The sequence below is a fragment of the Lipomyces chichibuensis genome (genome assembly GCF_038497645.1).
Source record: "Lipomyces chichibuensis strain CBS 12929 unplaced genomic scaffold V1513scaffold_31, whole genome shotgun sequence".
Taxonomy (NCBI): Eukaryota; Fungi; Ascomycota; class Lipomycetes; order Lipomycetales; family Lipomycetaceae; genus Lipomyces; species Lipomyces chichibuensis.
Genome location: NW_027117483.1, coordinates 40,445 through 63,567, shown reverse-complemented (window position 1 = coordinate 63,567; position 23,123 = coordinate 40,445). Strand labels below are relative to the sequence as shown.

At 46.5% G+C, this 23,123-nt stretch overlaps 10 protein-coding genes across 10 annotated transcripts; 5 read left to right on the top strand and 5 right to left on the bottom strand.

Moving 5' to 3' along the window:
- Positions 1-15: 15 nt before the first annotated feature.
- On the top strand, positions 16-3,114 carry V1513DRAFT_480534 (uncharacterized protein). The gene is made up of 2 exons (XM_066900336.1): positions 16-1,968; positions 2,033-3,114. The coding sequence occupies exons 1-2, from the start codon at positions 160-162 to the stop codon at positions 2,975-2,977; spliced, it is 2,754 nt and encodes a 917-aa protein (XP_066752054.1). The 5' UTR covers positions 16-159; the 3' UTR covers positions 2,978-3,114.
- V1513DRAFT_182570 (Dolichyl-diphosphooligosaccharide--protein glycosyltransferase subunit WBP1) lies at positions 2,902-4,858 on the bottom strand. Its single transcript, XM_066894286.1, has 2 exons — positions 4,403-4,858; positions 2,902-4,351 (listed from the first exon to the last, which is right to left on the bottom strand). Exons 1-2 carry the CDS (start codon positions 4,563-4,565, stop codon positions 3,171-3,173), a joined length of 1,344 nt encoding a protein of 447 aa, XP_066752053.1. The 5' UTR covers positions 4,566-4,858; the 3' UTR covers positions 2,902-3,170.
- Positions 4,859-5,677: 819 nt separating this feature from the next.
- On the bottom strand, positions 5,678-7,254 carry V1513DRAFT_449572 (uncharacterized protein). Its single transcript, XM_066898699.1, has one exon. The coding sequence runs from the start codon at positions 6,796-6,798 to the stop codon at positions 5,785-5,787; it is 1,014 nt and encodes a 337-aa protein (XP_066752052.1). The 5' UTR covers positions 6,799-7,254; the 3' UTR covers positions 5,678-5,784.
- Positions 7,233-9,232, top strand: V1513DRAFT_449571 (nucleotide-sugar transporter-domain-containing protein). Its single transcript, XM_066898698.1, has 4 exons — positions 7,233-7,616; positions 7,671-7,700; positions 7,762-7,962; positions 8,020-9,232. Exons 1-4 carry the CDS (start codon positions 7,551-7,553, stop codon positions 8,896-8,898), a joined length of 1,176 nt encoding a protein of 391 aa, XP_066752051.1. The 5' UTR covers positions 7,233-7,550; the 3' UTR covers positions 8,899-9,232.
- On the bottom strand, positions 9,156-11,658 carry V1513DRAFT_449567 (telomere regulation protein Stn1-domain-containing protein). The gene is made up of 2 exons (XM_066898697.1): positions 9,656-11,658; positions 9,156-9,602 (listed from the first exon to the last, which is right to left on the bottom strand). Exons 1-2 carry the CDS (start codon positions 11,349-11,351, stop codon positions 9,301-9,303), a joined length of 1,998 nt encoding a protein of 665 aa, XP_066752050.1. The 5' UTR covers positions 11,352-11,658; the 3' UTR covers positions 9,156-9,300.
- A 303-nt stretch (positions 11,659-11,961) lies between these two features.
- On the top strand, positions 11,962-13,963 carry V1513DRAFT_449565 (uncharacterized protein). The gene has a single exon (XM_066898696.1). The coding sequence runs from the start codon at positions 12,437-12,439 to the stop codon at positions 13,742-13,744; it is 1,308 nt and encodes a 435-aa protein (XP_066752049.1). The 5' UTR covers positions 11,962-12,436; the 3' UTR covers positions 13,745-13,963.
- Positions 13,964-14,621: 658 nt separating this feature from the next.
- V1513DRAFT_432953 (uncharacterized protein) lies at positions 14,622-15,941 on the top strand (the record flags this gene model as incomplete). Its single annotated transcript, XM_066896425.1, has 1 exon — positions 14,622-15,941. The coding sequence occupies one exon, from the start codon at positions 14,622-14,624 to the stop codon at positions 15,939-15,941; it is 1,320 nt and encodes a 439-aa protein (XP_066752048.1).
- A 980-nt stretch (positions 15,942-16,921) lies between these two features.
- Positions 16,922-17,757, top strand: V1513DRAFT_432952 (P-loop containing nucleoside triphosphate hydrolase protein; the record flags this gene model as incomplete). Its single annotated transcript, XM_066896424.1, has 6 exons — positions 16,922-16,945; positions 16,975-17,031; positions 17,092-17,120; positions 17,180-17,364; positions 17,428-17,621; positions 17,692-17,757. 6 exons carry the CDS (start codon positions 16,922-16,924, stop codon positions 17,755-17,757), a joined length of 555 nt encoding a protein of 184 aa, XP_066752047.1.
- Positions 17,758-18,344: 587 nt separating this feature from the next.
- On the bottom strand, positions 18,345-20,410 carry V1513DRAFT_449550 (activator of Hsp90 ATPase). Its single transcript, XM_066898695.1, has 6 exons — positions 20,295-20,410; positions 20,026-20,074; positions 19,426-19,829; positions 18,903-19,375; positions 18,776-18,834; positions 18,345-18,666 (listed from the first exon to the last, which is right to left on the bottom strand). The coding sequence occupies exons 2-6, from the start codon at positions 20,049-20,051 to the stop codon at positions 18,648-18,650; spliced, it is 981 nt and encodes a 326-aa protein (XP_066752046.1). The 5' UTR covers positions 20,052-20,074; positions 20,295-20,410; the 3' UTR covers positions 18,345-18,647.
- A 547-nt stretch (positions 20,411-20,957) lies between these two features.
- On the bottom strand, positions 20,958-22,527 carry V1513DRAFT_382867 (uncharacterized protein; the record flags this gene model as incomplete). The annotated part of the gene is made up of 6 exons (XM_066895120.1): positions 20,958-21,061; positions 21,112-21,292; positions 21,344-21,871; positions 21,925-21,983; positions 22,039-22,261; positions 22,318-22,527. 6 exons carry the CDS (start codon positions 22,525-22,527, stop codon positions 20,958-20,960), a joined length of 1,305 nt encoding a protein of 434 aa, XP_066752045.1.
- Positions 22,528-23,123: the final 596 nt, after the last annotated feature.

Sequence of the window (23,123 nt, the reverse complement as noted above, 5' to 3'; positions counted from 1 at the left end):
TGCCAAGTCAGCATTCACCACACGTGATCGGAAAGTCTCGTATTCGGACACAACCCAAAGACTTCTCGAATCGCCAAACTTCGTCGACAGCAACCAGATCTATACTTCTCTTGCGTCACTCTTTACAGCCATCCTAATTTCAATTGCGGTCTCAACACCATGAATGTGCGAGCACTTTCGCTGTTCCTCATCCTGGTGACCGCATCGTTCGTTCGCGCGCTCTTCGCGGACGAAGCTTTCGTCGTGGACTGGCACATAAGGTCCATAGGCAGCATTTATTCCGCCCTCGTGTCGCCAGACTCCGTTGCCGTCTTCTCCGAGTCATCTGTCCTTGCGTCATTAGACCCAATCAACGGTACCATCCGATGGCGACATTGGCTAGATGAATCAGCTGTCCCGCAGCATTCGCATCTCATTAGGTTAGATTCCTCAGCTATACTACTAATTGCTGCAACGCCGGCAGATGCCTCGATTACGCATATTGCAGCTTGGATCGAGGATTCTGGATACCTTGTATGGGAAGCGTATTTATCCGGCGGCGCGCCGGTCGGCGTGTCTGTTGCCGGCGACGTATATGTTCTGCTGAGCGGAGGAATGGTCCAGCGATTGAGCCGGCGAACGGGATCAGAGGTCTGGGAGTACAGTCTTCCAGAGGGACACTACCCGGTTGACATCGTTGCTTCGAAGCAGAGTGTTTCGGTAATTACCAGAAAGCAAGATAAAGGTCTCGGATACTTTATTGTGGGCGCCGAAAGTGGTGAATTAGCTAGTGATAATTTGGTCGTCATCGACAAAAATGCCGCTGCTGTACCCTCCGTCGCCAAGACTGAAGGTCACGGATCGGATATTATATCTTGGACCGTTCCTGGCGAGGGCGGCAGTATTAAATTTGCTAACTTGTCTGACACTGCGATGTCGGTATACACAATCGATCCCAAGGCTCCCTATGCTTCATTCAGTTTGACATCGACGTCGACTGGTATTGTTGCGACACTTGCGGGCCTCGACGGCAGGTCATGGGCAGAGTTATACAGTACTTCGGGAAGTAAGCTGAGGCTGGTCGGTGTGACTAGTCCAACTGAATCTACAATTGCAGTTGGTGCTGGCAAGCTTTTCGAAATATCGAAGGGGTCGATTTCAAGATTGGCGCTTGGCTCCGATGGTGCAAACGTCGAAAGTAGAACTGAAGTCGGTTTACCATCATCACCCATAGAATTCCTTACCTGCAGCTCATCGGCATGTCTAGTTGGCTTTAAAAACGGCGAATATGTTCTCGCTAACATCACGGGCGTCACCTGGACTCGTGACGAGTCAATCGCAGATGTAGTCTCCGCTCTGTTCGTGGAGCTCGAGGAAGAAGGCGAAAGTTTGTCGCTCGGCGAAGTTCTCTTCGAAGAGAATGCGGCCCCATTACAAGCTTATATCCACAGAGTCAAACGGCACTGGAACGCCCTGGCAGGATTACCACAATATGTTGTTGGTTTTTTTCAACGATTCATGTCGGGCGATTATGATGCCGTTCCCGTTGATCCGAATTCGACTGTGACTGATACATTTGGCTTCCGCAAATTCATCGTGTTGGCTACGACAAAAGGCGGCTTACGAGCGCTCGACACAGCGCATTCCGGTGCCTTCGCGTGGAAGGTGGACGACGTGCTAGAGTCAGATGTTGTTGTTGGTATTGTACATGGGGATGCAAAGGATAAATTGTATGTCGTTGGTAAATTTGGTACCGTCGCTTACATAAATGCTTTGACTGGTAAGATTGTGACTATTTCCAAAATCGCCGACTTTGGCCTTGGAGACAAGGTCGAGTCAGTGGTCACTTTTGTGGATGATGGCGTGCAGTACATTTCCGCTTGGACAGCTCATGGACAGTTGCATTTCTTGAACGGATCTTCACCTTCGAAGTCGGTCTACTTCTCAAAAGTGATTGATAACGCTGTGGTTGGATATATTTACAAGGAGGTATACACCCTTATATTTTATATGAGCTTGCTGTCGATATGCATGGGGCTAAGTTTTGGTTTAGGATCGCGTCATTCCAACTTGGAGGTTCACACTCCCAACATCTTCTTACAAAATCACTTCGTTCGCATCCCGTGATCCTGACGACAAAACAGTCTCGGTGGGTCGAGTTCTTGGCGACAGATCCGTGCTCTACAAGTACCTCAACCCACACATCCTCGCCGTGGCCGCAGTACACGAAGACACAAAATCCGCCGCTGTCTTTCTCATCGACGACGTCTCTGGTAGGCTCCTCTACTCTTCCTTTCACGACGATGAAGTCGTCGACACCGCGGCTGGCGTCAAGCTTGTGGTCGGTGAGCACTGGGTTGTGTATAGCTACTGGAGCGAGCTCGCCACCCGCGGTGAGAAACTCGTCGTTCTGGACTTGTACGAGTCGGATGTCCGGAATGAGCGGTGGAGTAATGCACAGAATTTCTCGTCGTTCACAGAGACACCATTGCCGTTTGTTCAGGACCAGGCGTATTTGTTCCCGGAGCATATTACTTCGCTCGCTGTCTCTCGGTCGCGGTTTGGCATTACGAATCGGGATATCATCGCAACTCTGGACAATGCGCAAATTGCGGTTATTCCTAAACGCCTACTCGACGCGCGGCGGCCGATAAACCGGGACCCGACCAATGAAGAGAAGGAAGAAGGATTAGTGAAGTACGATGCACTAGTCGGCGATGACAAGCGGTTTATAATATCACACGTCTTCAATGTCGTCGGTACGAAAAAGACAATTTGCAACCCGGCATACCTCGAGTCCACCGTTCTCGTATTCGCGTACGGGCTTGATCTGTTCTTCACACGTATCACACCATCGCAGCCGTTCGATTTACTGTCGAAGTCGTTTAATAAGGGTCAGCTGCTACTTACAATCTTCGCGTTGATGGTCGGTGTAAGGTTTACGGGTCCGATGGTCCGGCGCAAGCAACTGAACATACGGTGGGGAACGCAAAACTAAGTTGACAAACCGGTGGGTATGGTATTAGACAGACGGTTGATCATATTTTGGAATCATCCTACGTACAGAACTTGAAAGATAAAGCAAACTTTTATTTGGCTCTATGTAATACAAATATACGCCTTTATCGAGTCCAAACACGTTATACGCGTTAAGTCGTACACAAGTCCTTTCAATTCATACCAATAGCACATCACAGCGTCTTCTTTTCCGGCACCTTCTCCGGCCCGCTGAACACCCACAACACAGTAAACAATAACCATGCTACAACAACGAGAACCACGGACGTAATGTAAGGATATGCATTCGGAATCTCGAAACTTCTCAAGAACTCGTTATGACCAAAGTGACGCAGAGTAACCGTCCTCTTATCCTCGACATATGACAATCCGGTCCGCTTGTAATTTAAATGGAATGTGAACATGCCATGCTGGTCTGGAGCCTGAAATGTCGTGGCGTATAGCTCGGAGTCGCCGTTTGCGCCGACTGGACTTAGTGTGAGGCGGTAATATGGATCCAGCATCGTGAATTCGAGCTGGACATCGTCGGCAACGAACGGAACCCATTTGTCCCCGATCCATTCGCTAATCTCGGCTTCGTACGTGATATTCTGCTTCACTCTGTAAATTAGCGGGTTTTCCTCAGCTGTGTTGGCCAATTTGTGTGTAACGGATGCGAGCTTAATAACGGCGGACTCTTGGAATGTCCATTTTGTGATACCGGCAGCAAGCTCGCGGTTCGCGCTGTCAGCCGCATTGATTGCGTCGTTGCTCAGCATGGAGCTGCTGGCAACAATAACAGCACGCGCGTTATTCCGCGCCTGAATACCAGCAACCAAATACGCCTGAGTGCCAGAAACAAATGGCGAGTCGGACGCGAGAAGTTCCTCAGCCGGATCGTACACATATGCAGTATCACTTGCACGCAGGATCGGGAACAGAAGTTGGTTATTGCCAAGGGCGAAGGCCGATCCTGAGTACACGATCTTCTTGCTCCTGGCCACCTGCAAGATTAAAGGCGAGACGAGGGAGGTCGCGGGGTCGAGAATGACCGTGTCATGAAGATTCGGCGAGGCCACGGTATCAAAGTGGAAGTGGTCGACAAGCTTGGTATCCCGGAAGGGTAAGTGGATATCCAATTCACGGGCGAACTCGCGAACGGAGCCCAGAGCATGCTCATTCGGGTTAAGCAGAACCAGGAGGTTACCGCCATTGGTCATGAACTCTAGTAGTGGTTTTGCTAGAAGATTTGGACCTAGAGCTTTCTGTGTTGGCGGAAGAGTTAAAATGACATGATCGTATGCGCGCTCCCCATAGTTGAAGAGTGATAGATGAGGATCATTTGCACTGCGGAAGTCTAAGGCAAAGTCACGATCTAGAACCCATTAGTAAATTGCTCACATTTTGCAGTCTCCCAATTTGTTACCCTTTAGATCATCGAAAAATATGCTGTAATCTTCCTTATTGATCGAGGGATCGAGAACAACCAACAATTTTGAGCCAGTAGTGGACAGGGCAAACGCTATGGACACTAGAGCCAAGAGCGGGAATCCTAAGATTCTTATGATCCCCGGTCCAAAAGGAGTCATGAGGGGTAATTCGTCTAGTAGCCGGTACCACGCAAGAATGCAAAAGGCACAATAAGAATTTAGTGAGAACTCGGATCAATTGGCTGCCGGTGGTATATGGGTGATCATCGAGTTGTGAATTGCGTTTGGCAGGTGCTTGCGTGTCCACAATGAATTTGTGTTGGTACCAACCCCTCGGTAGAAGGCAGAAACCACAGCAACCACGTGCTGCTTGGGGTGACTGGATTTGGCCAAAGAGTCCTACACCACAGTTAGTCATGCCTTGTCTAAATCAAGGGTCGATCACTTCCCCCGTCCTAGTCGGGCACGATCGATCGGCGACTCTCACTACATGTGGCTCCGTATAGAGCAATGACATTACACTTCCGGGACCTTGATGGATATTGCAATGATTAGTGGTAATATGCGGGAGCTATAGCTGAAATGCATCAATTGCGCGTTACATCATCAAGATGAGCCATTCGCTCGAGTATGGTCTTGCAGTTTCAACGCGAGGATCTGCAGTAGGAGTGTGCAGATGTGAGCCACTGAAGTAAATCGCGTTTGGAATGATGCCCTGTCTGCCTTGACATCTTGCTTAGTTCTTATGACACTCGGTGGAGATCAGGGTGCCGACTGTCGTCTAGAAGAATTGTGGCCACTGGAATTACTGGAGGAGGCACATTTCCCCGGCTCACGAACTCAGCTCTGCCCTTGCGAGGGTTATGCTTCTGTCTCTTTAAGTAGAATGCTCACCAAGAAAGCCCAAAGACCATCCAGATTCGAGGTCGATGCTGCTCGTCGCTTTGAACGATCTGCTGTGGTGAGGCAGACTTTCTCGGGATTGCGGACATGGACAGGCGATGATGAGCTAATTGGTGTGTGCCACACAAGGAGGCTCGGAGTTGTTCGGTTGTCAAGTGTGCAAGATGGTGTCGTTTAGTAGTGTAGTGTCGATTGCGAACCGGAAACTCGTCGGTGTAGCACTTTCAGGGTTGGTGTTCTTGTGCATTACTAGTTTCTTGTGTTTCATAGGTGTGGGTAGCATATTTGTGAGAACCAATGCTAGTATTCACCATTTCGTGCATTTACCATCGGAGACTTGCCCTACTATTATAGTAAATTTGTAAATTTGTAAATTTGTATTGTAATAATCCAGTATATGTGATGTATTCAACTCTTCGATATATATAGCAGTCACATTTCAGTAAGATATGCCCATTGCCTCATATGCCAACAATCATCCGAAATCGTAAACAATGTTTTCCGGCTCGTTGAGATCTACAAAGTAGCAGTCCTTGATCTCAACTGTCTTGGGGCCATTCCTCTCTGAAATCCACCCTCTCTCAATTATTTCTTGATCTTCAAGATAAAAGTGGACTCTGTTACACTTAAATACCGTTAGCTTCGGCATGACGTCTTTACAGCAACTGCGTAGTATCCAGACACATGCTGGCTCGACTAATTCACTATGATTAGTTATCTTCAGGACGTTGAGATTTGGCAATCGAGACGGTGCATATTCGGGGTACTTCCAAGGTGCAGACCATGAGTGTACCAATATAGTATGACAGGTAATAAATTCAAGCTCCCGCAATGCGGGAAAGTTGATCTCTGCGGTTGAATTACTAAGGAGCCTACCAAAAAATGCATTCAGGACCACCATTGGCAGCACAAGTTGTTCAAGGCGGTCAAAGATCGCAGAGACACCAACAGGATACAACGCAGTTGTTCCGGCAAGGAACTCTGAACGGACTTCGAGCCTTCTGATGGTCTTGACAAACTCCGAACGCATAAAATCACTGCTAAATGGAGGAAGTCCTTTTCGAACACGATCAAAATATTCCACACACTCTGGGTGCTGCTCCAGTAGCCCAGTCAGCTCCCCCGGGTATTCTGTGGCCCGTGAGAATCCCCCTAACGGCAGGAGGACCACGTAAACAATCAAGCTCATGTGATCAACAGTCTCTTTCGAAATACTTTTTTCATCAGGAAGCTTTAGGCTATATATATGTCCGTTCCTGAATATGTCAAGAAATCCAGATATAGTGATGTTGAACCATGGCACTGCCGTGTAGTCGATTATGTCATAGGCATGGCTGTCCGATGCAAGATACTCGTCAATGTGCTTCTTCCAGGTGCGACAAACCGACCTCGGAACAAGAATTTCCGGGTATGGGATATAAGATATTACCTCCCTGAACATTTCTGGAGGCACAACGCACACTGGGTTGATACGTCGACATTTGACCATAATTCTGGCTTAACTAGAACTAGAAGTATTGTGAAGACTAAACAGAATTACAATAAATTGCCTCCATGTGGAAATCAGGGAATATATAAGTCGTGATGCGCGGTCTCCAGCCCTGTGATAACTTCAGCACGTTGTCAGACAACGTGTATATGACACTACATGTCACTAGAATAGTAGCCAAGTTAATATTCTATCTAATGTCAATATAATTTGTAGTGCTTGTATTAGCCATGTAGTAGAAGGTCAGTAACAGTCAGTCTGTGGAAATATACGTATTGTACATAAGTTTTCGATCGTTCTATCGAACCAAACGTTGCTAAACTCGCAGCGATTCGAATAATTACGACGCGCATATGAATACAGCCCTATCTGCAGTTTTGCATGCGGATATAGAGCATAATCGTCTAAACTGGTGGTTCATTGCACATCAGTGCAATGAACTTGCTCCACGAGGACTGTACCTGAGCAGGGATATGCAAGCGCCGCGCGTTCGAGGCATCATCGTCAAATACGCAAAACCGCTACGCCTATACACATTCGCTGTCAAAATATTACGTTTCAGCCTGTTCTATAGTCGATATCGGCACGCCTATCAGGTGCCTCCCTTTCTGTTTTGGGTAACTGCTACAGCCTGTTGCGTATTCAAGAAGTGGCCTTCGAGTTGACTTCATCTCAACGCGGTACTGGATTTCCAATCGTAACGATACCAGTCGTGAATCACACTCGTCACCAGTTCATTTCCGCCTGTGAACATGTCGTCCCAACAAGATGTCCCGCGGTTGTTCCACATTCCGCTCAAATATATCTCGCTGGTAACCGTATGTGTAGCTCCAACGAGTAACGATACCAAAGGCTGTTAACAAGTTGACTAGCTCACGTTTCAAAATTCCGCACTTATCCTGGTATGTTACCGTCGTCGCTGATACAACAGGTATAAAGAGATAGCTTACGGGATATTTTTAGATAATGCACTACTCTCGAGTAATGCCCGGATATGACAGTAGTTCAAGGTACTTTGCTTCAACTGCCGTCTTATTAAACGAAATTATAAAACTATGCGTATGCTCTGCTGTCGCTGCCTATGACCGTGGTCTTCGATTGGCCTGGATAGAAGTCTTCAGCCGTGATTGTTGGAAATTGGCTATTCCGGCGTGCTTGTACACGGTAGGTTTAGACTTCTATGTTTGTCGCTGGCAGACATCGTACTAACTTCTCCCCGAGGTCCAAAACAGCTTGCAATATGTCGCAGTCTCCAATCTCGACGCTGCGACATTCCAAGTCACATACCAATTGAAAATTATAACTACAGCAATCTTCTCCGTCACAATGCTTCACCGCAGTCTGTCGCCTCTGAAGTGGATGTCGCTGTTGATGCTCACTCTTGGTATTGCACTCGTACAACTTCCACAGGACGTTATTTCATTTGTCGCATCGTCTTTCAACTTGACACTCCGCCTCACTGGCGGTGGCGACGAATCTGCGACGACCAAGGAAGAGCATCATTCCCTCGAAGGCGAGGACGCCATGAACCGCACTCTCGGCCTTGTCGCTGTCCTTGTCGCATGCATTCTATCTGGTCTGGCCGGCGTCTACTTTGAAAAGGTTTTGAAAGGCACAAATGCGTCATTGTGGGTACGCAACGTGCAACTCAGTTTTTTCTCCATCTTTCCGGCGTTATTTATAGGCGTGCTATGGAAAGACGGCACCTCGATCGCCGAGAACGGTTTCTTTTTCGGTTACAATGCTGTCGTGTGGACTGCAATTGGTTTCCAAGCTGGCGGCGGTATAGTCGTCGCTTTGTGCGTGAATTTCGCAGACAATATTGCAAAGAACTTCGCCACCAGTATATCCATCCTTATCAGTTTCATCGCAAGCGTGTATTTCTTTGACTTCGTAGTGACTGCGAACTTTGTGTTAGGCGCCATCTTAGTCCTCATCGCCACTTACTTGTATTCCAAGCCCGACAGACGGTTATCTACTGTTGGAACGCAGAATAAAGGGGAATATAGACCTGTGCCTTTGCAGAGCACCACTTCAGAGGATATCTCTTCTCGGTCGCCACGACCACCTTTGGGTGCGTTTAACGAGAAGAGGCAATGATTGCCAAATTGAGTGCACGTCCATGATGTGTTATGTTAAGACCTTTTGGTAGGATCTGTACAATAGCATACTTTTTGGAAGATGTGTATTGGTTGTATTAGTTTTTGGTTTTTTGGTTTTGGTGGTGAATGCGCATGTAAATAGTTACTATACAGAGTTGTCACGATTGCCTGTCCACTTTGCACGTCTTGAGTTCTCAAATTCGAGATTGTGTGCGTATTTATGACGGCATTTGATTTCGTCACTGAGTTTGAGTGTAGGTACCATGAAAACCAAAGATGATTTGCAGCAATATCTACAGCACAGATATATAATACAGGGTAGCGCCGAGCTAAGCAAGCCAATCATCAAAAAATTCACCAAATGTAATGTCATATTATACATATTTCCGCCTCCTAGGTTTCAAATGGCATCAAGGTTCCGCCTCAACCGTTTCCGATCGTCCGCGTTAAAGTCGCTGTCTCTTAAGATCCACTTTTCATCGATAATATCCCGGGTAGCCAACATCTTTTCCCAAAACTCTACTTCTGCATACAAGTCTCTTATTATTACGATCGTATTGATCTCGAGCTGTTTCGCTTTGCGGTAATACCCTAGCGTGCCTAAGACACGGACGAGACTTCCCGGATCTATGGATTCTACAAAGCCGAATCTCGTTTGCTCCTTAGTGATGCACTCTATTTCCCCTCCCGACCCATCGTCCACTGAATCATTAGCATGTGGCAAAAGCAAGTAAAACGTACAAGCGTGCACGTACCTTTCACAATAGCATTCGTTTCTCGAATAGTCACCCCTACGCATATGCCTAGAATACAAATATACTTTATCGGATGATTCTTCCAAAAATGGTCTCCGTACATTTGGGTTGCTGGGATCTGTTTCAAAGCTTGGACGTCAGCGATGGAAAGACATGCCCAAGTGTCGTAGATGGGTGACTTGAAGTATGTGTTGCGTTTGTAGAATGGCATGCCGTTCACGACGGCAACGATTATGTCGAGACCGGGTTTTGATTTTGGCCGTTTGATTGTCTTCCGTCGTGGAGATGGTGTTGACGGTACGATGCTCTTCCCAGAGGAAGTTTGTGCAGGAGATGTTGCCGGTCGAGCCAGGGCACTAGGATCACAGCCAAATTCAGGTAAATCATCCAGCGTCACAAACCCCTGTCCATGTCCTACCTCCGTCGCAACTCGCGCAGGGGCTGCCTTACAATCCGCACGAACCTGGAAACTGCGCTCTTGCCGGATTGGTGATGACGCAATTCGAATCATTTTAATGTTCTCATTGATCATGACGCTATATTTTTCCGCTGTTTTCGACTCCTTTTTGTTGGCAGTAATATCGTCGATTTTCATAACTTCTGGAAGCTCAACCTCGGCCTTGTGCAGTTGACGATTGCTACTCTCAAATGCAGTAAGCGGGAGTGTCGTAGGACATATATCCTTTGTAGGCGTGCTCACACTGACATCCACTTCACTCCCGGCATCGCATTCTGAGATCGGAATCTCAATCTCGACTTCTCCCCGGCCAAGCTGCTTAGACTGAAACCCTTTGAATAGTTGAATTTGCCCCTGTTGACTCCATGGCAATCCATGCAATGCTGATGTCGACTTTGGAAGCCTGTTGAATTGGTCGCTAAAATCGAGGCGTACTGTGTTATCCGGAACGGGTGAGTGTTTCCTGCTTATAAGCTCCGCAGGGATTGGCCATGACGAGAGCGGGAGTTCAACCTCAGTAAGACCGACTTGCTTTTCCGGCTGAAGTAACCCTCCATTTTTGATGGCATCGTTATGGTACGCATTATTGCGATCAGATACTGCAATAGCCCTTCTGCTTCTAGGAATGATCCGTGATGGCATGTCTATCTCGAACGGAATTTCCACGGTTGCCGCGCCAAAATGTCCAGAGTGGTCTCTGTTCGCATTTGTGCCTGATGCTCCAACATGTAGTCCTAACTGTAGGTCTTTGTCGTAATAACCTCTCGGAAAAAGTTCAAGAGTAGCTAGTTGCCTGCTGGCCCGATCCGCTCGGATTTGCGCACGTGGCGTTGACTCTGAATAATACGAATCGTCCGAATACTCGTCTCCCGAATGTTCATTATTTCTCGTGCTATTGACAGCACTGATACTCCGATCTCGCACCACCTCGGCACGATCCTCAGCGCTCTCCAACTGCTTCATAATACCAACATACGCATACTTAGAAGCCTGAATCTCCAACATCTTCTGCTCACGCATCTGGTCCGCATGCTTAATTTTTGGTTTCTTCTTGCTTTTCTTCCCAGTATGATGGTGTCGAGTAGATGAACTTGGGTTGCTTGTGAAGGTGACTGATGATTTGTCTGGCGCCAAACTCGACTTTCGCATCACATTGAGTGATGCCGCCTGTTGTTGATGTGTTGGATCGTTACCACGTCGCTCTATTGCATTGCGGTTTTTGTGCTTGCTGCGCCTCATGATCGAGATACCGATGCCGCCTGTTGTCGCTAAGACTTGTGGACACAAATACAAAAGTAAACGCGATGAGGTCTATTGGTTTGTTTTGAGTTGGATTAGTTGTGCGGCGCCTCGATGTCACGTAATCACGTGACACTAACAGTAGTCCCAACCCGGAAAATCTGAAAAATGGGTGACTTCCCGTAGCTCTCAAATTCCCAAACTCTCGCAAATTAGAATCACAGAATCATAAATTCGGTAAATTTGGCGTTTCCCGCAGCAACGCAAATGTCAAAAACCCAGATTCTCAGATTCCCAAACGCACGTGACGAAAAGTTTGAGAAATTGTTGTGCTAGGTTTCGCGAATTTGAGAGTCTGGCAGCCTGACCGGATTTGGTCAAAATTCTTCATTACGTAAGCACAAAATTTGCGAATCTGCGGGTCCGGTCGCGACTAAAACCCTAAAGGGAAGTCACCCAAGTACCATCTGTCTCCCAAGACCTTGAAATGGAGATATTTCAGGGTATGGGCAATCATGAATGCTTGATACATTTATTTTGATACTTATGCAGGGGGAAGGTGAAGGTTACTTTATTTCCATTCAAACTGTTTGCGGGGACAAGAGTTTGTATCGGCATTAATATCTTAAGACGCGCACGACCGACCACCTTATTCTCTGTATTTTACCTTAGAAATTCACGAATTTTATGAGTGTGGTTGGTTAGATACTGGTTTAAGTGTCTAGCATAACATTATCGTCAAGGTGTCGCGCATTCGTCAGACCTCCTCTACCAACCCAGTTGTTCTTCTGGTTTTTGGATTGCTTGCAATTTTTTTGTTTCCTTCTTTAATCCCGGCGATTGTACAAGCGTTTCTCGCGCATTACGAGCAGCAGCACGTTGACATTGCTGCACTTTATTTAGTTCTGATACACGTTTACGTCAAGCATATTCCAGCCTACACGCACGCTGTTCAAAGTATCTATTTCACCGTGCTCCATCCAGTCATCATCGGATCACACGATCCCCGCGTGTTTCCCTATCCACGCCCCATCAGCGAACCACCTGCTCGCAAGTTAGTGCAGTGGGTGAAAGTCGGACTTACGATGCCGATTCCAAAGTTGCCGGCATGGGTGGCGAGTCAGATTGGTTTGGGAGTTGCGAATGCGCTTGTGTTGGGGTATCGCTCGTATGAGAGGGTACAATATATGGTCAAGTCGAGATTGAAGATGTTAACGAGTGCTGCGACGGCGTATACAACCAGTGCACAGAGTGAAGAACCGGCACCGACGACGGCCGAGAGTGAGAGCGACGGCCCCCGGATTCGTATTAGGACCGAAAGGGAAGCTGGATCCGCTCTTGGATCGTCGACGACCGATGACTCATCGCTGTCGTCGTCATCATCATCGTCTTTGACTGGCACGGAAAATGCACCGTCAAGCGTGACGACTACCTTGACTAACCAAGGTCACGGTCGTCCTTCGAAAGACGAGATTGCGGTGAATGTCCGAAAGTTGATTGAGAGGCCCGGCGTCGCTGTTTATTTTGTCAAACCCGAAACTGATACTGACCGTCGAATTATTCATATTTACAACAACCAGGGTGAGAAAGTGTATGTTCTTCTCAGGCCCGATGCTCGGTCTCAAACATGGACGCTCGCATACGCGGACGCACAAATGGGCGTCGGTGATCTCGCGACCATCTATGCGGGTAAGAAAGATGGTGTTGGCGTTGGCACGGGCATAATTTCCGCACGCGCACAGCCAGGAAAGTATATTTTGTTCAACAATCCCAATGGCGGGTTAACATACCGCAAGGTCACGAAGCAGTGGACTCCAGAAGATGGGAGCATGCGGACGTTTTATCTTGCTGGAGCTGCACCGTATCATTGGACCAAGGCCGGATTTTTGCAGAAATCCATTTTCAGGAACGCCGAGTTTTTCTTGACGGATCCGAGCGTGGGATCACCGGCGGCTATTCCGTTGAATGTGGGCACGTCGCCTGGGCCAGCGAGTGCTGCGTGGTCGGCTAATGCCAGTCCGTCGTATTTCCCGACTGACGGCCGAGGACGAGTGTTACAGCAGCAGAGCGCCAGCGCCGCGAATCGGAGTGGTACGAGCCTGTCGTCAAACGTATCGACACGACCGATGGCGGCGCATACGTTGTGGGACTTACGACCAGGATCGACGGGACCGCAGGTTAATGTTGTCGACAGATCCCTGATTAGCAAGCATGGAGAGCGGGAGACGATTGCACATGCCGCGAAGATTGCGCGAGGGATGACATGGAGGATCGCCGTTGATACCCGGAAGATTAGTCCTGAGATTGTGATTGCGACTGCATGGATTAGTATTCTGCATCAGTGGTCGAAAAAGATTACTGCTCGTGGAGTGGAGCTGCCAGCTGGTGTCTAGTAGAGGCTGTCTGAGATGCATATGTATATGATAAAGAGGATTAAGCTCAGTGTGTCTTTCACTGTTCTGTTGTCTTGTCGTTCGCGAATGGCAGATGTTAGGGTCAAATTTTCGATATCAGTCTGACTTCTGAATTATTATAAACCAAGTAATGTAACCTATAGTCTGTCTAATATTATTCGATTAGCATTCAGCATGTACTTTAATATGATGATATGATACTATCTAACTGGTTCCCACTAAGACGGGTTAGGGTGAGAAGGTATGTTAGCGAAGGGGTTGGGCTCAGCAAAGGATGAGTTTGATCAGATAAGCCAAATTAGGCAACGTTACATACTAAGAGCATGGCGTGAGCGCGAACGAATTTTAGCGACTGGAGTAGCAACAGCTTTTTGCGTGCTGTCCAGCAAGTAAGAGAATTTAACAGCATACAAACGTTTTATAATTTGTTTGTTTGTGTTGTGCTTTTTATTTGTAAATTAGAATGCGTTAATTGCTACATAAATATTGCGCCTGTTTAGTTTTGTCAAGAGTCTGCGTAGATTTCTGCACGCGACCATTTCTGTCACGAGTCCCAAAGAATGCGGAGGGCCGGGCCACTCGGAAAATGTTGGTCGTTCGACGCGATCTGATAACTCGTATGATGATGATAGTTCACGCCAAAAAGCCACCTACATTCTTGCAGCCCCCACCACACCACCAAAGACACGTATTTCATCCGCGAAAGCAAAGGCAACAACAACAACATCAACAACATCAACAATAGGGGCAACGCTCTGCTCTCAAAGACTTCGCCAGATAACCCAGCTGGCTTCGTCCACGATCTAGGCCGCTGTGCCTGTCTGCCATTCTCGCGGGCCGCATGCTGGCATCCGACATGGCGATCGCGTCTCACCATTCCCAGTACAGCAGAGGACGCAGCACCGATCCACTCCCCACGGCTGGCCACGCTGCGGACAATGAATTTCATCAGGGCCAGTGGTCATCCCAGCACCGCGCCGCGGTGCTCCGGCGTAACTCGTTCTTATCGACCTCGTCCCTGTCGTCCGTCGATGACGAATCTGTATACGAGGCCGAGGTCTTTTTCGATGAAGATTCCCTCGACCGCATACAATACATCGATCCCCACGCTGTCGACAAAGACGATTCGTCAAAGCTGTACACAACGACAACAAACGGCAGCGTGGCTGCCTCGACAGCCATACATCCTCCACCGGAAGACGACGGCACTTTGGCAAACAACCCCTGCGCGAGGCGGATCGCGCCGGAATACGCTAGCAATCGCAACAGCCTGGTGCTCGGAAGTCCGTCGAGTGGGAATCTGTTCAGAGGCATAGATTATTCTGAATATACTTATGACTTGGGATGGACGGCGGCGTCGCGGATTCATTCGCGGAATAGCTCGCTTTTCCAGACGCAGTCGATCAACTTTGCCAACGCGTCGCCCAGAGCGTTTGGATCTCCCGGATTCGGCTCGCCAGGTTTTTTGGCGCAACATATAGCTGAGAATGAAGCGGAGTCGCTGCGTGTAGAGAATGGAAATGCAGAGTCATCGACGCTCCGCGTCGATGACGTGGATGAAGTTGTGACCGAGAATGCGCCATTGTTGAATCCAAGTTCGGAGCCCATTACAATTGCCGGTAGTGGTGCAGAGAATGGGCACACAGAAACAATACTTCCGACAGAAAGCGAGGGTTTACCAGTTTTGGGTACGTCGCCAATGATGAACTTCCTCGCGCATCCCTGCATGTCAGAGGACGGAGAACAATATCCAGACACAGATCTGGCTACTCTTATCGACTATGCGAGTCCGCGAGTGGCACCGTTTCCGTCTACAGCAGAAGCAGAGGAATTACTCTACTCTCGCATGTCTCCTCAGTCACGAGCCGCCCTGTCAAAGTTAATGCGTGGACGACACTCCACCGGGCCGCGACCACCACGATTTCGCCCTCCGATCTCGCAGAATATGGGATACGGTGCAATCCAGCGACACCCGTTTTACTATGCTCCGTCACGAAGCTCGAGTAACGCGCGAAGCGTCATGTCTGAGCCAGGAGCGACGCCACAGCCTGCGTACCGTCGACTGAATCGGACGCTGCATGGCGAATTTGGAAACGACGATATTGGATTTTGGGATTCGCTGAAGTCATTCGTTTTGACCGAATGCTGCTTTTGTTTGGAAGCGGCCCGAGACTAGCCATAGATAATTCGATTTACGACTATTATGCCATGTACGATACGTGTTTTTTGTTACCGGGGTTTGGATTTTGGGATGAGGCTTGAGTCACGACAACTTTTCATCATTTTAGGTAGTACAGCATTTTGTTGGAGGATGTATTTTGGTATTTTGCAGTCAATTTGTATGCGAGAAAAATATTTGCAAGGTGTTTATGTGGGATAAGATTGCATTGTCGCGGAGGAATTAAAGATTGCATAGTTACATTACGTGTACATTCCTTCTACTTTTGGAGCTAGAGAAGATTTATTGCAAGTGTTAATGATATGAAATGATGGCATTGACTTATGAATGTTCTCGTGCTTACGAGTGAGTATATTGCGTTGATTGTCACGAACATAATGCATGAGCAAGGTGTTACTTGAATTGAACCGGGGGGGGATGCACTTACGTTACATGTTCATCTAGTATTTAGTAATTGACTTCCTATAATATGTGGATATATAAAATGTTGATGGACAGAAATAAAAGTTTATTCAATTTGGCGTAGCAGTAATTTTACATTAGTTGGATGGACAAAAACCTTCTGTTGAGGTCTTCGTAGCGCTGCGCTGCTAACAAATTGAAAAAATGAAAGGCACGCTCATTAATTTCCCAGAGCGCTGACCGGGCCAAAAAGAAACACACGCAAGCGAAACGCCCAACACACGCCGTTTTACAAAGGCCTTTTCACAGTCTAAGCCATTTTATATCTCGCACTCTTGCTCCCTACACGTGCCTACTCTACCTCCCCTCTCGGCCACCTCTTTCTCTTTGAACTCGTCTACTCGTCGTCTCATCTCATCGCAGATGCAGACTATAAAATGTGTTGTCGTTGGTGATGGCGCCGTTGGAAAGGTTTGTCTATTCTCTTGTATTGAAGTGAGCGAGTTGCAGCGGGCCGATGATTAATTGACATTCCTTGGAGGAATGACCAATAGCAAACACCGCAGTCTGATTATATGCCGATTTTTTCGCTGCTTAGCGTATGAACATAATACTAACCGATTGATAGACTTGTCTGTTGATATCATACACGACGAACAAGTTTCCGGCAGACTATGTGCCAACTGTATGTCTTGACCTTATCCCTGTCCGTCGCTTGGTATAATAGCTAAAACACATTATATAGGTGTTTGACAATTACGCGGTCACTGTTATGTATGTCTTTACTTTTTCCTCCTTCCACAAGTTCAAGAAGTTAACTTTCTGTTCGTTAGGATTGGCGACGAACCTTACACGCTCGGTCTATTCGATACCGCTGGTCAGGAAGACTACGACAGACTCCGCCCGCTCAGTTATCCCCAGACTGACGTCTTCCTCGTCTGCTTCAGCGTCACGTCCCCAGCCTCGTTCGAGAACGTAAAGGAGAAATGGTTTCCCGAAGTTCACCACCATTGCCCAGGTATGTGCTCCGCCACTCGGTCTCCATTTCCTTCTCCATTCCGAGCAAATACTAACTATTTAGGCGTTCCCTGCCTCATCGTTGGCACACAAATCGACCTCCGCGACGATCCGACCATCATCGAACGCCTCGCTCGACAAAAAACTCATCCAATCTCCGCTGAAACCGGCGAGCGCTTGGCAAAGGAGCTTGGTGCAGTCAAATACGTCGAATGCTCGGCCCTCACACAGAAAGGTCTAAAGTCCGTTTTCGACGAAGTAAGTCCAGAACTTTTTTAATTTTAAATATTGAAAATGAAAGGGCAATTGGAAATTAATGGACTTGTAGGCGATTGTTGCGGCGCTAGAACCACCTGTTCCGAAGAAGGGCAAAAAGCTCTGCACTATATTATAATCATCGCGCGTTTTCCTTAAATTTTATTTTCCATTCTGGCGTTATTATTTTTGTACTTGCAGTTAATGATTTCGTACAATTCGGTGCTCTTTGTGTCTACATTAATTAGGTTAAAAAAACATACCTCTTACCGAATGAAGTTGACCATACATCGCCGCGTCCGTAATCTCTCTTTTTCTTCCTGTTTTAGCATTTAAAGAGTCTATGTATTGTTTGAGGTATGCCTTTGCGTTCGTCGTTTGGGTTGAAGAAAGGTTCGCGTGCATTTCTTGTATATTCTGTGCTTCCAGTTTCGTTATCAGTTTCTCTATTTATTTATTTATTTATGATTATTTATCAAACTATCTAGAATTTTTATTTTACGCCCCCTACCTTTGGTTCTAAATCATCTACGCTTATTTTTTTTTTTCGACATCGATCTGCGAAACTACAGCATAACCCAGAATCATCTTTTTTTTTAAAATACACACTGCCGAAATAGTACCGCTTCTGGACACCAATGGTCGAAAAAGCGATATAAATTACTTGCTGCAGAATGGGTATATGTTAAATACCCAGGTTTTTCAGGCCTTATGACGCTTCAGAAGTTAATTAAAAATGCTCGGTTTTATTGTAACTGAGTGAACAAATGTAAACGACCAAAATAAAAGATCCCATCGTAAATTCATAGACGCCGTAAACTTCATCAATTAATTCTGTGTCGCTAACTTAACTATCGAGGAAAAGAAAACAACTTTTTAGTAACAAAAAAAAACCAGTCTGTACGCCAATTCTAACAAATCCATCCCAGCTCGCCAGCTGCAGCTGCACGTGCAGCGATCGACCACAATTATACAAGTAAATACATATTCTGAAGAATATCGCCATAAACTTCAAGAAAAATCGGCAATTTACAGTACAGCGCCAAATCTAATAAACAACGCGCATTAGAACGATGCCCAATAAAGCAACAACACATACCGAAATTAAAATCACAAGGCTAGAAGAGTCGAATAGAAAGGATGAAGGAGAAACGTACCCGAACGTGAGCTTAATTGATTTGATGTAGTATTCTTCAAAGTTGCGTCTCGTAACATCCTACAGCAAAATTGTTAGTTATTTCTGTATTTTAGATAAACGGTTGTTGTTCCAATAGGCGGGCGTACCTCTTGACCGACAGGAACACCCTTCCACGTAACGATGGCTTTAGTCTCGCTCTGACCCTGATCGAACACGATTTTCAAGTCGGCAAAATGCTCCGGTTTCCAGTCTTTCAATCGCCACAACATCTCAATGGACTTGTTCTCAACCAATTTCAAGAACTTGCCCGAAACATTGCCGCCAAACATAGCATACTCGCCATCCTCACTCGCAGTGAACTTGACAGGTGCAGAGCGCGTCCACGCGGCCACTCGCGCAGGATCAAGGAACGTAGTATATAGCTCCGCCGCGGTGGTGTTGAAGGTAGATTCTAGCCGGAGAGTAGTCGTGTTATAAGCCGCTGAAGACGATGACTTCTCAGTAGCTGCTGTCGCGCCCTCTCCTGCTGCCGTTGCAGTAGTCACAGCAGCAGTCTGGTTGGATGATGTGAATTGCGACTTGTTCTCTGTAACAGGGTGCTGTATATCCTTGCCATGCGCTATATTCCCATCAGAATCAGTCCGGAAAGAGTAAAATTGGCACACTTACTCTTGATTAAATCATGACCAAAAGCCGACAGCTTCTGACGCAACTCAGGCACGATTTTTGCACGAATCAATTCCCTCGCCGGTTGCTTCTCCTTCGTCTCCTCGCTTATACTCACTTCAAACACATATTCATCCTCCTCAGTGTCATACGCCACCTCTGGAATCGTGATAGTGCCGCTGACAGGCGTAGTTCCGACAGTGCCTTCGTAGTCCAATACAACCTTCACATCAAACAAACTGATAACTTTCCCCTTGCGCTGATTAACGTCGACGTCACCTGTCAGACTGGCGAGTTTGGTGATCGAGACCGAAGTTTGCCCGTCGCCGGCTGTAGCGCTGATGCCAACCAGCTTCTCGGAAAAATACGACTTGGCCCAGTCTACGCAGTTCTTATCTACCCAGTGCCTGGAAGAAAGAAAAAAAGATATTAAAATCTTGCTCAAAACAATGTAAGAAAAAACACGAACGAAAATTTCGAATCAAATTGTGACTATGCTAGTGTGGTGGCTGCTGCTGCAAAATATTCAGGCCTTGCCGTACAGAATGTTCCGATACAAATAACCCGCGATTAAAAAGAGAAGACTAAGGAAATAATAAGTACCAATTGTTTGGATTGTGTAAAACCATGGCGATATCTGTATCTATAACCTCTATTATTGTTAACTCATGTCATATTCAAGCTTCCATTAAAACAAGCGACACGCCAAAATTGGAGTCTTTTTAATAGATCAGAAATTTGGGTATAGATTAGGAAGTCCACATAACGAAAGAGTACAAATCTCTTCAGACTGGTGCACAGCAAACTTATGTCGTCATTTCAATTAAAAAGATCTTTTTGACGCGCCTTCTAAACAAAAGCGTAAAACTTACCAGACGTAGTAACTGCCGACACAAACTTCAATTGATAATAGCAGTAATCGAATAGAGGCTAGGATTGCGCTCTGGTCAAATATTGTACAAGTTAGAATCTGAAAAATAAATGTAAACCGTGCAAGGGACGAGCGGTCTACTTATGGTGCATCGGGGCAGTTTAGGGCAATGACACTAGGGTTCATTCTCATTTCGAGAAACTTCTGCCTAACGAGACCAGATAAAAAGGTTTCGTGTGAACTTAAGTTGAGCAAGAGGTCCAGTATTTTAGCTAAATTTAGTAAGCATTTTCTTGAATATAAATGTTACTCAAGTTGATTTTACCACACAAATAATCTGCCAGTTCTGTGAATAAATAGATATTGCAACACGGAATAGACGAACAAGGCAAAACTAGTAATTGCATTGGTCTATTGTCATCCTACATTAACACACTCCGTGACAATCCACCACGTCGCAATAATTCGAGAGCGGAGCATATAACATAAGATATTATCCTCATTAATGACTGGATCAATACACCTTCCGCAACCAGCTGAACGTAAGCCAAGCATGCGCCAAAACAATACACAGAAGATAAACCGTATAACAAATAGCAACCTAACTATGCACCAATTACTCTGTATCTTCATATGACGCGCTGCCTGCGTAAGAGTACATTCATCAGTAGCGACGTCCGTACGCAGCGTAGCCAAGTCGTGCTTCAAGCATCTGGTCATAGTAACGCATAGCCGTCGACAACTTCTGGTACATCTCCAAGAGAGTATCTAAATCGCTGTTAGAAAAATCGCGAATCCAATTCGCTAATATTGCATACCATATTTTCCAATAGACTCTACAACATTCCTCGAAAATTTAGGCCTCAGACTTGTAACATTATCGTATAGCTCTTGAAGCTTAGGATCCCGTAGAATGGCGCTTGGGTTGTCAGCAGGTAGATGATCCACAATAATAGAAAATAAGTTAATATTTTCAATGTCCTTTAGGGATAGCTGATTCTAAGCTACAGTTAGATTGTGGTTCATTATGTGTTAGACATATATATTTACCGGCGGAGGAATCGCTTTAACAGCAGGAGCTGCAGGTCTTGATTCTTCAGGAGCAGGTGCTGCTTCTTTAACTTTCTTCTGTTCCTCCATATCTCGCAAGCTCGCTTCTATGGCCGCCTTAATATCCGGATCCTCGTAATCAGAAGTTGAAGGCCTCAATTCTGGTTTCGCTTGAACAGGAGGTGGAGGAGCAGCGAATCCTGACATTGGCTGCTTCGACTCCTCGAGACTCATTCTCAACGCGCGCTTCAAATCGTCGTCCTCTTCGTAGGCGAGCGCAGTCGCTGACTTCTTCTTGTCCTCTGATTTGTGACGATGGTGCTTGTGAGGAGCCTTGTGCTTCAGCGCATAACACGAATCGCAAACTCGTACAGGCTGTATAATACCGAGATGTGGGAGAGGTATACTCTTGGACGAGCAGTTCTGATCGAAAGCGTTACCGCAGTTTCGACAGTGGTGTTTCCGGTTGGTGAAGGAAAATGGCGTTCGACATCGCATGCAGACCTCTGAGTCTGTCCAATCTGGAGGCTAAACGGATTCAATTAGTGCTCTGCAAAAATACAAACTATAGGATTACATACAGCCGATGAGTCAATAAATGTCGTTGAGACTTTGGTGATCTGCTCAGGAAATTCGAGCCCTGGATTGCACTTGTTTAGCCCCGCATTTGCGTCCGCATCTGTAATTGCAGTTACCTTGACTTTTAAGCTCCTTGTAGACCGTTCCTACATATTGCAGCTGCATTTGGCCATCAAATACTGATGCCCAGGTCTGAATCAGCTCAAGTATCATTGCCTTCACATCGTTGTTCACGCCTCCTGGATTCTTAAGAATCGACACCAAATTATCGACAAACTCTCTCGATGCTACTTCCATTAAAAAATGATAGCCGCCGTTCTTTACACATGCGTCGGTAAGCTGCGTATATGTACGTCAACAATCAGTACATTATCCGACGCTTTATAATAACATACCTTCAATGTAAGCAGCTGAACGTTCGGGTTCTTGTGATTTAACCTCTTCTTCAGTGATCGCATAGCTTCCTTTGCAGGTACGCTCTTACTTCGAATCATATCACATATCTCCAGATTCAGCGCGAGGTCTACCTCGCCATTTGGCAACGACTCAGACGTCGCTCGCTCGACTTGCTCGTCGAACGCTCCTCCGGATGAGAACCATGACATTGTGCTGAGCTATATCGTCTTTTCAAAATCTGATGTAAGGGAAGCTCGGATATATGAAACAAAGAGTGCATAAAATTTTGGTAGAATAAATTCAATGAACTCGATCTCAGGTGTGGATCAGAACGCCAACAGAGACTAACCGTCCAGCAGGAGCACACAAGACACGCAGAAGGCGCTCACGTGATGCATGTTTGTTGGTGGTGGCACTTCTGCCTCAAATGCCATTTACAATTTAGGTATATTACCACAAGCGTTGCTTCAAGAGCTCGTGTGCACCATTCGTAAGCCAAATGGCGGGTTAGGAGCAAAGGTGTTCAACGCCCCATTACGTAGTCTCGCTATTTTGATGACGACGCCTCTGAACGGCCAACAATCTTGAGACTCGACTGCTTTTGTTTGCTTCGATTTTGAGAGCTCGGGTTTACTCGTGTATAGAATACATTCGATATATCGGCAGCGTCAAAGGAGGTGATGATGTGATTTATGACGAACTCTAGATATGACTTCATCACTGCTAGTTTCAGCAGAACATAACGGTTCGCCAGTTAAAAAAAATTGTTATAAATACGTGTCATAATAGACCCAAAAGCTATTAC

Bases quoted from the DNA above. Each gene is read 5' to 3' on its own strand.
- V1513DRAFT_480534 (XM_066900336.1), top strand. From the start codon at position 160: ATGAATGTGCGAGCACTTTCGCTGTTCCTCATCCTGGTGACCGCATCG. The intron at 1,969-2,032 runs GTATACACCCTT...GTTTTGGTTTAG, and splicing joins TTGGATATATTTACAAGGAG to GATCGCGTCATTCCAACTTG.
- V1513DRAFT_182570 (XM_066894286.1), bottom strand. From the start codon at position 4,565: ATGACTCCTTTTGGACCGGGGATCATAAGAATCTTAGGATTCCCGCTC. The intron at 4,352-4,402 runs GTAACAAATTGG...AATGGGTTCTAG, and splicing joins ATTTTTCGATGATCTAAAGG to ATCGTGACTTTGCCTTAGAC.
- V1513DRAFT_449572 (XM_066898699.1), bottom strand. From the start codon at position 6,798: ATGGTCAAATGTCGACGTATCAACCCAGTGTGCGTTGTGCCTCCAGAA.
- V1513DRAFT_449571 (XM_066898698.1), top strand. From the start codon at position 7,551: ATGTCGTCCCAACAAGATGTCCCGCGGTTGTTCCACATTCCGCTCAAA. The intron at 7,617-7,670 runs GTATGTGTAGCT...CAAGTTGACTAG, and splicing joins AATATATCTCGCTGGTAACC to CTCACGTTTCAAAATTCCGC. The intron at 7,701-7,761 runs GTATGTTACCGT...GGATATTTTTAG, and splicing joins AAAATTCCGCACTTATCCTG to ATAATGCACTACTCTCGAGT.
- V1513DRAFT_449567 (XM_066898697.1), bottom strand. From the start codon at position 11,351: ATGAGGCGCAGCAAGCACAAAAACCGCAATGCAATAGAGCGACGTGGT. The intron at 9,603-9,655 runs GTACGTGCACGC...CTAATGATTCAG, and splicing joins AACGAATGCTATTGTGAAAG to TGGACGATGGGTCGGGAGGG.
- V1513DRAFT_449565 (XM_066898696.1), top strand. From the start codon at position 12,437: ATGCCGATTCCAAAGTTGCCGGCATGGGTGGCGAGTCAGATTGGTTTG.
- V1513DRAFT_449550 (XM_066898695.1), bottom strand. From the start codon at position 20,051: ATGGTTTTACACAATCCAAACAATTG. The intron at 19,830-20,025 runs GTACTTATTATT...TCTTTCTTCCAG, and splicing joins TTACACAATCCAAACAATTG to GCACTGGGTAGATAAGAACT. The intron at 19,376-19,425 runs GTAAGTGTGCCA...ATGGGAATATAG, and splicing joins TGGTCATGATTTAATCAAGA to CGCATGGCAAGGATATACAG.